This window comes from Panthera leo, chromosome A1, assembly GCF_018350215.1.
Source record: "Panthera leo isolate Ple1 chromosome A1, P.leo_Ple1_pat1.1, whole genome shotgun sequence".
Classification (NCBI taxonomy): Eukaryota; Metazoa; Chordata; class Mammalia; order Carnivora; family Felidae; genus Panthera; species Panthera leo.
The window spans coordinates 132,750,970-132,768,233 of NC_056679.1; the positions used below are offsets into that span (position 1 = coordinate 132,750,970).

Below are 17,264 nucleotides of genomic sequence, written 5' to 3' on the forward strand. Positions count from 1 at the left end.
TACCCAGCATATAGCAATTGCAGCAATTTGCAGCTGTTATCATCGTTATCATCATTATCTAGTTTGTGTACTACACTTACTTAATTTTAAATTGGCCCCCAAAATATTTGTTATTCAGGTAATCTGTCTGCCAGTACTCTTCAGTCTATGGCCACTTTCCTGAGTCTGGCTGAGAGGCAGCGTAATACAGTAAGAATACCACAGTCTTTGTAGTCATTCAAATTGAGTTGGGATGCTTAAGTGACTTAATCTCTTTGAGACTCCATCTCTTCCTCTGTAGTATGGGGCTGGTGATCCCTTTATAGGATTGTTCTGTGCATCAGGCTGTATATGCATATCACCCAGGCTAGGTATTCAGCCAATGATAAGAATTCAAAATACTATCTCTGAAACATGTGGTAACTATGGACTGTTTCATCAGACATGAAAGGATTTGAATCACATTCTCTCTAGGCTGCTTTCTTTTTTTTTTTTAAAACATTTTTTTAATGTTTATTTATTTTTGAGAGGTGGGGGAGGGGCAGAGAGTGGGAGACACAGAACCTGTAGCAGGCTCCAGGCTCTGAGCCCAACACGGGGCTCAAACCCACAAACCACGAGATCATGACCTGAGCCAAAGTCGGATGTTTAACTGACTGAGCCACCCAGGCGCCCCTCTAAGCTCCTTTCTAAACCAAAGCCAGCCTGTTAACCAATTACCAATTCATCTTACTAAATAGGCCAAAGGAAATTACAGTATCCCCCTACTTGAGCAGCATAAACAAGTTTTTAATCCACAGACTTTAGGTGACTTTGGGTAGCTGCTGGGAAGGAGGCTGAATAACTATGCCATTCAGACAAGTGGACGGACAGTGATGTCTTATCCCAATGTTTTATGGACTTAATTTCACTTTTGATATGGTCTAAAAATAAGCCCTTGTCAAATGTAGATGGATCTATTTTTAATTGAAGAGTGTCAGCATACAATTTTAAGCAAGAATTCTTTCAGGAGAGATCCTTCAACCTTGGAGTCTTCTGTAACTGTCCCCAAATTCTACTTCCAGTGTCAAAGTTAGCAGTTCTTGCCACCCCATCCTGCTGTCTCCCTTCCAACATATCATTGATTTCTTTCATACTCTAATATCTAGCCATTCCTACCAGCACTGGTATGGGGATCAGAAGCTGATCTCTTGTGAAAGTAGTGACCTACTTAATATTCACTTCCTGTCACCTTCCTGTCCCTCCATAAAAGTAAGATAGGGTAATTTGTGTTGTGACTCAAAAAAGGATTTTTGGAATAGGTCTAAGAAAGATCAGTTACTTTTTTTTAATCACATTTCAATTTTTTTCATTGAATACTGAGATCTTCAAAAGAAAAACAAAAGTATTCTGATGGTTCCAATAGAAGATGCTTGATAAGGAAAGGACATTTTTTTTTAAATCCACATCATTTTATAAACAATATGTGAAAAGGCAAAACCTCAGAATAAAGAATCCCTTAAAATTAAATGTGTCAAGTTTATTTTTTAAAAGGAAAGATTAAAAACCCCTCAATGGCACTGATTTTTAAATTGATAGAAAATCTTTGATTTTAAGCTATTCTTACACTTTAAAAATTCTCCAAATATCTCAACCCTTGTCTCTCTAACATAGTAGCACTGACATTACTCTCAAATTAGGAATACTTTGGAGGGGGGTGTGGGGAGGATACATTTTTAGCCTTTCATAATGTACCAAGAGGTATAAAATATAACAGGATATACATGTTCCAGATTACTTTAGTTATTTTTCCCCCGTTAAAAATAAGATTTATGGATCTCTTTATGCATTTCCAACTAACTACACAAAATTCTTCCAGAAACACTGATTAGCCCATTGAACAACCAGAAGGTTGGCTGGATGAAAATTTTATGACATTCGTTGTACAGTTTCTGGTGTACATGTTCATGGGTTCTCTCCCCTTCTCTCTCCGCCTTCCCTTCCCATGTCCCTGCTCAGGGATGATTCAGCCTGTTCAGTGGTCCCGCCCCACCCTCAGTGGTATGTCTGGGTCCACACTATGTCCCTGTCCTTCCTTCAGAAGTAGAGGTTTTTTTCTCTTCTCTTTCCCAGTGGCAGTGGGTTTTCACCAGTGCTGATAGGACAACAGGGTTTGTTGCCTTTCCTCCCAGAAGGCAGTGCTTCATTCCTTTATCAAGGTAGAGGCTCCCTATCCCCAGGCCTACATCAAGACTGATGCTGTCTCAGGGCTGTCATCCTGCTACCGTCCTTTTGTGTGTGTCCAGGGAGAAGACCCTGCAAATGGCTATATTATTTATATATATAGATATCTATATATATAGATATCTATATATATAGATATCTATAGATATCTATATATATAGATATCTATAGATATCTATATATATATATATATCTATCTCCCAGTGTCTCCCTGTTTTCCTGGCCCACGATGGCCTTTAACAGTTTTGTTTTTTTTATAAATTTGTGTTTGTTTGTTTATTTTGAGAGAGAGCGAGCAAGCAGGGGAGGGGCAGAAAGAGCGGGAGAGAGAAAGAATCCTAAGCAGGCTCTGAGGTGTCAGCACGGCGCCCAGTGTGGGGCTCGAACGAACAAACAAACTGTGAGATGTAACCTGAGCCGAAACCAAGAGTCAGCCACTTAACCTACTGAGCCACCCAGGTGCCCCTAACAATTTGTTAAAAGACTTTTCTCACTGGTGTTTGTAGTATTTGCCCCAGGTGAAAAAATGCTTACTTCCTCACTTCCTCTCTCCTTAAAGTCATCTGTCTTAGATTGTGAGTTAGTTGATTGCCTTCCGATTTCTGACAAATTCAAGAAAAGTTGTGATTTGGAGATTGTGCAGCATATTGTTATACAGATATAGGAACAACACACTTTTCAGCTTTATACCTCATAATAGAAAGCTGGAAAAGGCTAGTTTTTTTTTCTTTCTTTTTTTTTTTTTAATTGAATGGCATCAGTGGGGGTGGGGGGGAAGACGAGTAATCAGCAAGTAAAGATAAAACAAAAAAATGTATGTATAAATCAAAACAAATCAAATTAAAAGTTCTACCCCAAACCTGAAAGTACCATTAGTTTTCTGAGGAAAAAAAAAAAAAAAGAAGAAGAAGGAAGCCTACTTCTAGAATAAAGTCCAGTTGCACATAGCTTTTGGAGAGACCATCACTGATACCCCATTGTCCAAGAATAGACCACTTTATAGTATAATTTATGCTTTTTCCTAAGCTAACTAAAAGTATTCTGTTTCAAAAAGTCCTGACTAGTTTATAAAAGGAGCTCATTTACTTGTGAATACTTATTCTTCCTTCCTTGAATAAAAGGAAAAACTTATTGTCTGGTATTTGGTTTTTATCAATTCTCACTTTAAGAAAAAACTACCTAGTGTATCAAACTATATCTTTTACCTCAAGCTTGCTTCAACACAGTTTAGTGTTTAGTGACACCATCTTTGAAGGAGAAAAGCAAGATCCCATTAAAATAAATTAAACACTGAGCTCTACAGTAGGTGTGGTGTATATTCTTAATTCTTACATTAAGATTTTTCAACAGAAGAAACCTTGGCGATATAACTCATGTGAAGTGATAGTGGGGTTTTTATTTGCTTAGTTTTAGTTTGTCCATTTTAATAAAATGCTGACCTACTTTCTAAAGGGTGGATTACATGTTCCAAAGTGTCCTCTGGTATCAAATAAGACTTAATGACTGAGAGAGGTCACAGCAATGTTGTTGCTAGAGAAGAGCGTTCCTATCTCACCAACAATGCTTCTGGTTCCCAGGGAAGGAAAGTACAACCACGCAGCCTGCTTTGGTCTCCAGCCCGGCTGCCTCCTCCCTGATGGGAGCCGCATGATGTCGGTGGCTGCCCTTGTGGTGAACTTCTCGCAGCCAATAGCTGGTCGTCCCTCTCTCCTGAGGCATGATGAGGTGCGGACTTACTTCCATGAATTTGGTCATGTCATGCATCAGATTTGTGCACAGGTGAGTGAGTGTTTTATAGTAAACCTATCAGTTGCTTTTCTGGCTTTTTATTTTTTCTACTGCTGTTAGGTTCCTCCCCTTACATGTGTTTTCAAAAGCTGAATGTGCTCAAGAATTTCATAGGCCTTCTGTAAAAACATGAAATTTTTCTTATTGTGTCCTCTTTAACACCAGATTTTTACTAGGAATTTAATTCACTGATCAAAGAGCTCACTGAAGACCACCCTGCAGAAGAAAAAGAAGGAAGACTTATCATTAAGGGTTACAAATACTCTGTTTTTTTCCTTTCATTCTTTTCTTCTGCATAGGAATTTAGTGTAAGCTTCACAGATAAACTATGCTGTAATCTGTCTCTTCCACTTACTAATGCTTTGTTTAGTTCAGTGGTTTAGTGGTTTTCAATGGTCTCAGACTCAACTCTTTTTTTTAATAATAAATTATGTTGAAACACCTTCCATTACTAGCTTCAAATCAAAATCATAGGTAATATACTATAACCATGGGGAGACTTTGCGAAGAAGTGCATGTGGGTATGTGCAGTAGATTGCAACTCATTTCTCTTTACTTCTGAAAATGAAAAGTACATTTTTTCTCAGCTTTGTAATACAGTTTGGTAAACTCGCCCCACACTATTCTAGGATAAACCATACGAACTTGTTCATATTTAGCTGTTATTTGACATATGAAAACATCAAGTTAGTAGTTCAGCCTGACAGTTTAGAAAACTAATGTTAACAGAAATGGAGGAACAGTTTTCCAAATTCGAAATCTCTATGCATCTCTAAAGGTAAACTTGTTAATAAGAAATTTTTGGTTAGAATAATTTCATATTTACAGAAAACTTTCAAAGATAGTATAAAAATTGCCCAGGTATCCCTCACCTTATTTCCTCTACTGTTAACATCTAATGTTATTGTAATACATTTGTCACAACCAAGAAGCCAATATTGCTACAGTACTCCTAACTATACTCAGCACTTTATTTTGATTTTACTCTTTTTTTCCCTAACAGCCTTTCTCCATACAAAGAATTTTTTAAATTGATAGAATGCCCTCACTGAACATAAAAGAAATATATTTTTATGTTTTCCAAATAGTAATGCCTGGATATGGCTATGTAGTAAGACATAATGAAGTATTCATTATGAATAAAATCCAGTAGCAGAAACTACAGAGTGATAAATGTGGTTTGCGTTGTCAACTCAAGTCCTAGAACGGTATTGCCAAATGTCTTGGTTCAGGTTACTATAGTAGAATACCATAGACTAGGTGGCTTATAAGCAACGGAAATTTATTTCTTAGTCAGTTCCGGAGGCTAAAAGACCAAGATCATGGTGCTGGCAGATTTGGTGTCTGGTGAGAACCTGCTTTCTGGTTCAGAGATGGTGCCTTCTCACTATGTCTTCACATGGTGGACAGGGCAGGGGAACTCCCTGGGATCTCTCTTGTAAGGACACTAAATCCCACTAATGGAGGCTCTACCTTCATGACCTAAGTACCTCGCAAAGGCCTTATTACCTACCATCACATTGGAGGTTACGTTTTAACATATGAATGGGGGATCAGAGAGACATTCCATATTGGTCAATAGCACCAGTGGTGACATGATTTTCCAATATGGTGAGCATCTCTTGGGAAACTTCTAAACAAAAAAGCAGTCTTACTTTGATTTACACAGTAGATCCCAGTAAGGAGTCCTGGAAATTAAAAGTGGGTAAAAAATAATTTACAGAAATATGTGCAATAGAGTTGGTGTCTGGGCTCACTTAATTATAGATTTTTCACTTGTGTGAATATCCAGTAGGATATCTGAATGGCCTGCAGCATATGGGACCTTTTTTTTTTTTTTTAATTTTCCTGGTATGTACAATTCAGTCCTGGACATCTAGCATCCCCAGCCCTCACAACTGCTCCTAATCATTATAATGACTAAAAATGTACCTACTTAATTCCAAAATACATACCACTGTCACTATTGTTAAAAAAAACTGTTTAGTTGTTTCAACATTTTATCTTTACATTCTGGTATTTCCGTGTTTAAAAAAAAAACATAGGGAAATCAGATATGAATCTGTTCAGGTAAAAAAGTCCTTATATACTGATATAGCCATTTCTATCCTGTGTTCAAGCCAAGGAAAGGAAATCTTTCAGAATAAACTAAATTTTCTTTCTTATAGTCTTAAAGTACTTTCACAGCTATAGGGATCCTGAAATATTTATTTTCAGTCATTGTCCATTCTCTGGCTGACATTTCCTTTAATTAGGATAAGTCTAGTTTTCGTTTTTCTAAAATGTTGTAATGAATAATGTAGTATATTTTAATTATATTGATATAATTATTGATATACATCTATGAATATATAATATATACATGAGTCAGTATATGTACTCATATACTGATGATAGTATATATGATGATGACAGTTTTCGTATATGGTGTCTCTTGAAACAGTGGACTATATTCAATTCTTGGAGTTTGCCTAACCTCCTCCATGAACACAAAATGTGTCATATAGTTAAATAGTATGTAGTACAATCCCTTGATCGGTCATCTCCTCACAAGATTATCTTTGAAAAAATCTCTATTTGTCTTTTAATTCTTTCAAGTGTCCTGTAATGTTTTAAGAACTTTTAAAGATAAAAATGTTGAATTACCATGTTGTACACCTGAAATTAATATTATATGTCCACTACACATCAATTAAAATAAAAAGAACTTTTACGTAATTGTATACAGAACCAATAATCACTACTTTTTCTCAAAAGTAATGGGCACAGGACCATTTTTTTGCAGCTCTATACTAATTTCAAAACCTTTTGGGGCGCCTGGGTGGCTCAGTCGGTTAAGCGTCCGACTTCAGCCCAGGTCACGATCTCGCGGTCCGTGAGTTCGAGCCCCGCGTCGGGCTCTGCACTGATGGCTCAGAGCCTGGAGCCTGTTTCCGATTCTGTCTCCCTCTCTCTCTGCCCCTCCCCCGTTCATGCTGTCTCTCTCTGTCTCAAAAATAAATAAAAACATTAAAAAAAAAAATAAAAAATAAAAAATAAAAAAAATAAAAAAAACTTTTGTATTGACCTAAACTGGGTGGTAGTGAATAAGGAGCTTAATAGCTTCTGTGTTTAGTAATACATCTGACTTCCCTGAGAAATACATAGTGAATTAAATTTGCCATACATATTCACTGGATTGATTTTAAGATATAGCAGCTCACTGTTTAGGTTCCTCACCTTGGCAGTGTACAAGTTTGATGATCAGAAGAGCTCGTTGGAGCTTGTCATAGTAATATTTAAATGTGTCTGCAGGAACATCCAGTTTTCAAACATGTAAGTGCACTAGTTCAATATGTCTACTGTCTCATCATTCAGGAGATAAAGTTTCACTCATATTTTCTTGTGTTTATACTACTGGATATATAATTTTGAAGATACAATCACAAGGTGGTATCTTTAGAATCTGTTCCTGTTTCTTGGCTTTATTGTGGTTTGGGCTCTCAGTAATCACTGGCCTTTTGAACTTAGGTAGAAAAGAAAAGTCATACTTCTTAATAGCTTCCATTGGGATGTCTGTGTTCGTTTGCACATTAAAAGCAATGAGTTTTGGACTGTCAGAGATCATTTTAAAGCAACACATAATCATAATAAAGCCTTATTAATTCAAAGTGAAAGGAATGGAAGAGCAGAAAAACTTCAAATTATGTAATTCCAAATAATCTGTTAATTTGGTCAAAAGTCTAATAGCTTCTCGTCTTGTAAGTAAACCCTGTACCAGTCAGGAAGGCATGCTAGTGTTAGGATAAGAACACTGCATTAAAAACCATCCATGTACTTGTGGGCCTGACTGTGTGACTTTTGGCAAGTTATTTCACCTCCTTGAGCCATCTCATTTTTCTTACTCATAGATGAAGACAACACTTCTCATACCTACTTGCCTGGGGTGCTGATGAGATTTAATAATGTGTGAAAGTTATTTGGGAAAGCATAAAGTGCCATATATATTTGAAGTATTTTTCTAACTATAATTTATACATAATGCAACCCTTTGGGGATCAATATGTAACACACAAGTCACAATTTAATAGGGGGGAAAAAGAGTCCATGAGGCAAAGTACTGTTGCTTACAGTTTAAGAGATTCACAAATGCTTATCCTCAGTGGATTTTGGGTGAAGATCTGTTGAAGGTGATTAGAAACCAAGTTTGGATTTTTCTGTTTTTTTAATGATTATTGCCTATTTGGAAATTTGATTCCAGAAGCCAGAACAGAATGAGCAGTTTATAGAGGATTACAAATGGCGGGATTAGTTGAAGAGAATATATTCAGTATTAATATGGAAAAATAGATACTTGGAGGAAACCGAGGACAGTCACAATGACATCAGTCAAGACCATACCTGGTTAGGCAAACTGGGCAGGCTAAGAAGGATAATAACAGCCAAGGCTTGGTGAGCACTGTCCATGTTCCAGACACCATAATCACTGCCTTCCATTCATTAATTAATTTTATCCTCACAGTATTCCCTGAAGTGGATTTACCAACCTACTTCTCTTATTGTACTATTATTCCCCACATTTTCAAGCAGAGAAAACTGATACTCAAGAGGGTTAAATGGTTCACCCACGATCTGTCATGCTCTTTGCTACTCTACTGACTATAACCATTTTTGTGCTCCTCTTCTGTGCCTTGGAGACAGCACTGTGTCATGTGGTCGGAATTTGGTCTCCCAAGTATGTATTCCTGTTGGATCGACTTTTACTTCCTTAGCTTCTTAAATGACATTCCCTCTAAATCAATCATACGTAATCACGTGTGGAATGAATGAGTTTATCTAGTTCCACATTTCCCTCTGTCTAAAGTGACCTTTTAGGTTTTAGTCCTGAAGTACAGTGAACACTTATCAACAACCTTGTAGCCTCTGCTCCCGACTCCCAGCCCTTACACTGTTAGTGTTTCCATCATCAGTGTTATAAGTGATTTCTTTCAGGATCTCAATTTTGTTAGTTTATGTGTGTTTTTATTTCTTTATATATATGGTTGTGTACACAGAACAAATGCTAAAGCCATAAACCAAATATGATGACCCATACATGGTTTATTTCTATGTGGGGACACACTTATTTTTTTTCATTTCCTTACTGTCTTTTCTACACGTGGTTTTTTTTTTAATAATTAGAAAAAGTTATTTTAAATGGAGGTAAATGTTTAGTTGATTCCTTAGAAGCAAAGGTATTGATTATCTGTTGTGTCTAACATGTGGTAGGATGGGGTTCAAAAGAAAAATAAAAAGGAGATAATATTTTGAATGTTTTGAGTTTAGTTTGAGGACACAAAATACTAAATTAAAAGAAGAAGAATAGTAAGTAAAATGATATCAATTAAGTATTTATTAAGTATTGAAAGAAGACAGTAGAGTGGTGATGTTAGGTTGAGGCTAGGACGTCAGGTCAAGTATGAGAGTAAGAGAAAATATCTTAGAGTTGTTTAAGATCGGGTCTTCATACAGAAACATTGTCCTCATAGGGGTGCCTGAGTGGCTCAGTCATTTGAGCCTCCGACTTTTGCTCAGGTCACAATCTCCAGTTGTGAGTTTGAGCCCCATATCCCCCATATTGGGCTCTCTGCTGTCAGTGCAGAGCCTCCTTGGGATCCTCTGTCCTCCTCTCTGCCCCTCCCTCAGCCATGTGCATGTGCGTGCACTTGCTCTCTCTCAAGAATAAATATACATTAAAAAAAAATTCTCCTCATTCCTTCATTTATTTCACAAATATTTATTGACCATGTACTTTCTGGGCATGTGCTGCATTTTGGAGATACACTGGTGAATATGGCACACATACTCCCTAACCTTCTTAGCATTTGAGTTTGAACTGAACTTTTATTTGTTTTTGTCTAAAAAAAAAAAAAAAAAAGAAATTTATATACAGGAAGGAGTAGTCAGGAAGGTATAGCCATTTTGGGGATGAACCTGTGAGTTCAAGATGGCAGTATTTAAGACCTCTGTGGATTATGTGTCATTTCTCATGTCTTTTAAATCATGGTGGTGATACTGATCTGCTGAACTGTAGTACTGCTCTGAAGCTTAATAAGCAAGTTAACAAAGTGTTATTCAAGGTCTCTTTATTACTATTATTACTTCCAATGATGGCTAGGTGTATGTGAAGTTAAAAGTATGAACTTTAACCCTTTATTTGCAGCAAAGTCTAAGAGACGCTGGCACTTTTCTTTTTTTAATGCTTTGTTACATAAATTTCTGCATCATCCGTACATTTCGGGGCAATGTAAGAATGCTAAGAAATCATTAGGGGATCACCTTACACAGCCAAAGGCTAGTCTCTTGAGGCCTTTTCCTTTTCTAAACACAGTACATTTACTGATTTCAGCGATTGCTTTTTTTTGAGTTGGGATTTGGTATCATGAATATAACACTTTAGTTACAACCACTAAAATCAATCAGCCTCTTAATTAGAACAGTAACCCATAAGACTTTGGTCTTTAAATAGAGCAAAAACCCTTGTGACTTTTGAGCTTTAGTTGATGTAACTTGGTTCCAGCTCTTACTGTGTTGTATGAATTGAGAAGTTAATCTCTATAACATCGAGTCATCTGTTGTAAAAATCTATGGTGGTATATATTTTAGGCATCCTGTTGTCTGTTGAAAAGGTAATAAAGGTAAATCTCATAGTTTTAGACAACTTGCTTCCTCTCAAGAACTTCGGACCAAACAGAAATCTAAGTTTACGTTGTTTTCTAGACTTTTATTCTCAAAATATTTCTTGCACCAATAATGCTCTAAAACTTTTTTGAAGTGTCACCTGCAAAATGATTTAATTGAATTATTTTGTGTGTATTTTACAATGCTCTGCTTTATCAGGGAAGCATATTAACATCAATAGTTATTATAGCCCATAAGCTACTATATTTGACACGTTTGAATTGGTCTTACTGAAAACTGTATATTGGGGTGCCTGGGTGGATCAGTCGGTTGAATGTACAACTCTTGATTTCGGCCCAGGTTGTGATTCCAGGGTCATTGGATTGAGTCCCGCTTCAAGCTCCAGGCTCAGGATGTACCCTGCTTAAGATTCTCTCTCCCCACCCCCCCTCCCTTGCTTGCACACACTCTCTCTTTCTCTCTCTCAAATAAAATTTTAAGGGTGCCTGGGTGGCTCAGTCACTTAAGCATCCAGTCAGTTAAGCGGCTCAGATCATGATCTCAGAGTTCATGAGATCGAGCCCTGTGTTGGGCTGTGTGCTAACAGCGTGAAGCCTGCTTCAGTTTCTCTGTCTCCCTCTCTCCCTGCCCCTCTCCCACTTGCACTCTCTCTCTCAAAATGAATAAAATTAAAAACTTTAAAATAAAATTTTTAAAAATTTTAAAAAGGAGAAAACTGTATAAAGGACTTTTTAGGGTTCTTTGGAACCTAAATACTTTAATACTAGGGAGTAGTGTTTGCTGGCTGGTCAGCAGTGAGTAATAATTCAGCAGTCATGCTGTTTTGCTTGTCAGACCCCCAGCAGGCTCCTACATCCTAAGACTTGCTCAGAATTTCTTTGTAGACTTATACAGTGGCTGACTGTGGATTCCTTTCTTTTTAGAATTTAGTTGTTTGCTGGAAATTGAGCTTTTGAATTTTGTAGGTTCTTTGTCCTCCTCATTTGAAAAATATTTAAATGATCTTGCTCAAAGGGCACACAGAGAAACAGCATGACTGACTTACGGGAAATTAGTAAGCAGTAGGGTTATTTTTAGCTTTTACTCCTTGCAAACATTTCCTTTTGTTCTTTAGAAGACATTGTTGATCTGTTCATTCATTTGCTGCACTCTCTCCCCCCACCCCCACCATGATTTGGGGCAGAATAAGTCCTCTCTTCTCTACTCTGCATGACATAACTGTGTTAATTCTTATTTTATTCAATTGCAACTCATGAGTTATTCATTTGTTCATGTTTTTCTAGGTTCTGAAATACCACCACCACCACCTCCAACCACACACACAATTTGTTGTTACTTGGAGTTGAGGTGTACCCTAATCTGCAGTGGCTACCTGAAAAATATTCACACAAGCAAAATATACAAAATGTGTATTTTTCTCAAAATATTTTATAGTGGTAGCTGATGGTGTATTTGCCTTTATTTGCTCTGTTAATACTTACTTAAAAACTATAATCTTTAGAAAATCATGCAATTAGTATTACAGAATCAGTCCCAAGTCCAGGGTAGATGGTTATAAAGGCTGACCTTTACATCCAGCCTCATGTTTGACCTTTGAAACAGACAGCTTCCAGTATATAAGGGAAGTAGGATTTCTAAGGAAATAGAACTGAAACCTCACTTTTGCTCTGTTTTTAAAGTCGCTTTTGATAAAAGACTTTGCTACTTTAGATAACTTCCAGGAGGATTTAGTTATTTTGTAACCTCGTAATTTAAACTTCCTTTTCTGTGTTTTTTTTTTTCATTTTTCTATAAGGTAGAGAGGCATTATAGCAATTGTGGTTCCAACTGTGGATTCAGGGGCCAGGAGGGCGTCTGGGTGGCTTAGTCAGTTGAGCATCTGACTCTTGGTTTCGGCTCATGTCCCACAGTTCATGGGTTTGAGTCCTGCATCAGGTTCCATGCCAACTAACAGTTGCAGAGCCTGCTTGGGATTCTCTCTCCCCTCTTTCTGCCCCTCCCCTGCTCTCTCTCTCTTTCAAAATAAATAAATAAAAACTTTTTTTAAAAAAACCTGAATTCTGGAATCAGACTACCTGGTTGCAAATCCTAGTTCTACTGTTAATTTCAGTATGTTTCAATTTCCTTATCTCAAAATGGAGATTACGGTATATACTTCATACAATTATTTTGGAATTTGAATCAGATAATCCAGGTAAAGGGCCTAGCATAATGCCTAACGTGGTAAAGTCTCAATAGATATCCACTATTATCTGATTATTTTATCAGATTTTTTAAATCTAAATGTAGGATAGTTGTTATTTTAGATTATGTACCAGAAAGAGGCAAAATATTCAGTTTTCTGGAACCCTTGCCTCTTTTCTATAAGAATTTTTTATTAGGATGTCCTCAAACACAGGTGGCCTAATTCCAGCATCTAGTGAGTTTCATTCCCTTTGGCCCTTCAGTATTTGCAGCTCTTCATATCTAGAATCAGCGCAATTATGATAGGAAGTCAAGCAAAACATTTTTTTGCATAAAGAGAGGAAGGCAGAATGTGAAATGGCATTGACATCTGTGCTTCTGCCCTGGGCCAAAAGCAGAATCGTTATTTGCTGCTGATTTGGCATCCCATCTGCTGCCTTCTCCAGTGCTTAAGCCCTTCTTCCTTTCTCTTCCCCTCAGAGCCCCAGGGATGATGAAGTCAGGGAGGGACTGGGATTGTAACACATCTGAAGAAGGAAACAGGACAGAGGTTCAGGGAAAAACAACAGAAAGATAACCCCATTCTGCAGATGAGCCGGTTGGTTTAATGCAAAGTCTTCTCTGTCAATGTCAATTTTACACAAGTTCTGTGTACAGTGTGAAAGGTAGAAAATATCAGCTTGTTCTAGTGAATTCCCCTTTTTTGATCAAGAGCTTTTCTGACATCAGATTCAACAACTTACTATACTTCAAAAAAAATTTTTTTTAACTTTTAGACCACACCCTGAGAGTAAGTCCTTTATTTTTCCAAGGAATGCTTTAACTTCTGAGTATATGCTTTGTTTGTCCAGAAAGCTCTCCCTGCATTTAAGTTACCCTCTTGCCAACTGATCCACACTTATACCTCCCCCTGAAGTGGCTTCTTGTTTTAACCTCTTCTACCCTGAGAGGTACAACCAGGCTTTCTGCAACATAGTTATCTTAGAATCACGTATTTAAAGTTCAGAACACGAAATACAACATGCAAAGGGTATCTGCAGTGTTGTAATTTAACTCTTTGATTTTGATTAAAACTTGAATAGTTAAGGAGCACCTGGGTGGCTCAGTTGGTTGAGCATCTGACTTTGGCTCAGGTCATGATCTCAAGGCCCTGCATCGGGCTCTATGCTGACAGCTTGGAGCCTGGAGCTTACTTCAGATTCTGTGTCTCCCTCTCTCTCTGCCCCTCCCCTGCTCACACTCTGTCTATCTCTCTCTCAAAAATAAATAAACATTAAAAAAAACTTTTTTAACTTTAATAGTTAAACAATAGAGTGATGAGTGCTCCAGAAAGGCATGTTTTGAATAAACAAAATGAAGCACATGAAATAGATAAGTAGGGAGAGACTGTCTTAAATCTATTCTTTTTTTTTTTCTTTTTTTTTTTAACGTTTATTTATTTTGGAGACACAGAGAGACAGAGGATGAACGGGGGAGGGTCAGAGAGAGAGGGAGACACAGAATCCGAAACAGGCTCCAGGCTCTGAGCTGTCAGCACAGAGCCCGACGCGGGGCTCGAACTCACGGACCGCGAGATCATGACCTGAGCCGAAGTCAGCCGCTTAACCGACTGAGCCACCCAGGTGCCCCATTAAATCTATTCATTTTTAATGGAAAAAAATTTTTTTAATATTTTTACTTCCAAAGCTTATGGCTTGTTTTAACTCAGTCTGATTTTTTTTTCATTTATGATTTCCTGATGATTGTTCCAAGTTTGTCTATGATTTAAAAGAATGAAATATTACTTTAATATAGAGTACTTGGGGGTTATTTTTCAGGCTGCTTGGTACTGTGTTTTGTTTTTATTTAAATTTGAAGTTATCCTAACCCTTTATTCAAACAGGTAGTTGACTCTGATTCTGACTCAAGTTTTACAGAGTCTTAATTATGATTCATCACATAGGTAGTTTTCATTCAGTGCTTTTAAAAAAGACCTTTATGTTTATTTTCTAGACTGATTTTGCTCGATTTAGTGGAACAAATGTGGAAACTGACTTTGTAGAGGTGCCATCACAAATGCTTGAGAATTGGGTATGGGACATCGATTCCCTCCGAAGATTGTCAAAACATTATAAAGATGGAAGTCCTATTATGGATGATCTGCTTGAAAAACTTGTTGCTTCCAGACTGGTCAACACAGGTATGACTTGTAATTTTAGAAAAGGAAAATACATTAGAATTGCTTTAATAGACAATGGCTGGCTTCTTGTTCTATAGAATTTATTTCCCTTGTAATCATGGTATTACCCTAAGTGTGCTAATATGGGGAGGGGAGACTGCTAAATATCCTGGGAATGTGTCCAAGAAAAAAAAAATACATCTTCTTTTAAATCTTAAATGAGGTATCCCATTTTGTAATATGTACTATAGGCGTCAGGTTTTTAAATCTTTGATCTTGTGATATTAGAACACGTAGTTCTCTCTTCTCCAAAACATGCCCAAACATTCTTATGCTATTAGGTCTTCTGACCTTACGCCAGATTGTTTTGAGCAAAGTTGATCAGTCTCTCCATACCAACACGTCGCTGGATGCTGCAAGTGAATATGCCAAATATTGCACAGAGATTTTAGGTGTCGCGGCAACTCCAGGTATGTAAGCACTATGACCTGAATTCGTTTTCTTCAGTGAAGTACAGGGTATCCTCCTAACACTGCCAGGAAACATAGGGTTTGTCAGGCAGCTTACCTAATGTATATTTGTTTCTGATTTCTATAATCAGGCCATGGCTTTCTGATAAGCTTACTATGTCCGTATGACTTATCCTGTCCAAATGTGTTTAAAGGAAAGGTGGCTCCAGCTTTGCAGCATTTTAGTGTAATCAAGAATGAGCAATTGGCCTCCACCCCAGAGCAGAGAAAGCCATTCGCATTTGGCAACAGCCACCTGGCTCCTCCCTCCGTACGTGTGCCCTGACTTCCTAGTGATTTCACTGAGAAATTGGCAAACGGGGAAGTTTTAGAGAGAAGTACAAACTTGTACCTTGTTTCTGATTTTGGTTCTGAGATCAGTTAAGGAATTCCAGCTAGCCTTTTCTAGCCCAGTATTTATGAGATTCATGTGGGTAGGTGGGCAGGTACACACGTGACTGTGTTTACATTTGTATTTATATATTTTAAGCCAACATGTAGTTGTTCATGTATACATAGTTGGCAAGGTGACTTTTTTCCACCAAGGAAGTTGTTATTTAAATGAATCTGTCACATTGATAGTGATAATAAAGGTCAGAAGAGTCCAGTGGAGTCAATCCAGGCTCCTCACTTACTTTTGTGATCTGTTTATAGTAGACTATACAACAGTTTTGTCCCTGAGACCAATTTGACAAAATCCTTTTTATTTTTGTTAAGTTTATTTATTTATTTTGAGAGAGAGAGAGAGAGAGAGAGAGAGAGAGAAAGTGGGGGTGGGGAGGGGCAGAGACTGAGGGAAAGAGAATCCCAAGCAGTCTCCACGCTATCAGAATCTAAGACACGGGGCTCCATCTCACAAATGGTGAGATCATGACCTGAGCCTAAATCAAGAGTCGGACGCTTAAACTGACTGAGCCACCAGGCACCCTGAAAAAATCCTTTTTAAAAATAGCCCTAGAGGTAGATTGAGTTGGCACAGCCTTTTTAGTTTTTTAAATAAAGAGTTCTTCAGTAATTATGAACCTAAAGTAAGTGCCGTTCTGACACATTTTAGATGCAAAGCTGTGTGACAAAGAGTGGGCTTACTATTAGAGTATCTATAAGACACATATGTGTCTAAAGGATTAGAAAGGACTGAGTAGTCCTGAAATACTGAGCTGTCTGATGGGTGTGGACAAAGCCTCTGAAACTATTGTTAGACATTCCAGAACTTAGGGCCGAAACCAGCTCTGAAGTTGAGTCATCATAGCAGAGAAGTTTGTAAACATCTTGGCCAAGGGCACATGTAAACCCAGGGAGTACTGCAGGTAAGATCCTGCTTGTTGCTGGAGACTGTCACTCTCCAGTCTCTGGACTCCCCAAAGGGAAACCTTAGCCAGCTGATAACCTGATAATTAACATTGGCCATCACATTGATTGAAATGTATCTTTCTTTAAAGGCACAAATATGCCAGCTACTTTCGGACATTTGGCAGGGGGATATGATGGCCAATATTATGGATATCTTTGGAGTGAAGTATTTTCCATGGATATGTTTTACAGCTGTTTTAAAAAAGAAGGGATAATGAATCCAGAGGTATTGTATTTTCTTTTCTCCTTTTGTTAATTTTGTCGTTCCCAGTGTAAAATATTTATTACACCCAAATTTTAGCGTAAGGGATTTGGTAACAGCTTTTAACTCGAAAATCTTGAATCTTCTCAAATCATCCATCATTAAGTTGCAGTGCACAAGTGATTAACTCTAATTCTGTAAGTTAAAAAAA

General features: G+C 37.5%; 1 protein-coding gene across 5 annotated transcripts in view; it reads left to right on the plus strand.

Annotated features, from left to right (window-relative positions):
- The window catches only part of NLN (neurolysin), a 122,628-nt gene that overhangs the window by 72,076 nt on the left and 33,288 nt on the right, over nt 1-17,264 (plus strand). For all 5 annotated transcript variants that reach the window (XR_006202964.1, XR_006202963.1, XR_006202962.1 and 2 more), the window contains exons 9-12: nt 3,780-3,981; nt 14,827-15,013; nt 15,334-15,462; nt 16,941-17,077. Coding sequence is in view for 2 of the 5 variants with exons in the window: in XM_042940378.1 (XP_042796312.1) it covers nt 3,780-3,981; nt 14,827-15,013; nt 15,334-15,462; nt 16,941-17,077 (655 nt within the window). In the remaining 3 variants the exon portion in view is untranslated. The remainder of the gene's footprint in view (nt 1-3,779; nt 3,982-14,826; nt 15,014-15,333; nt 15,463-16,940; nt 17,078-17,264) is intronic.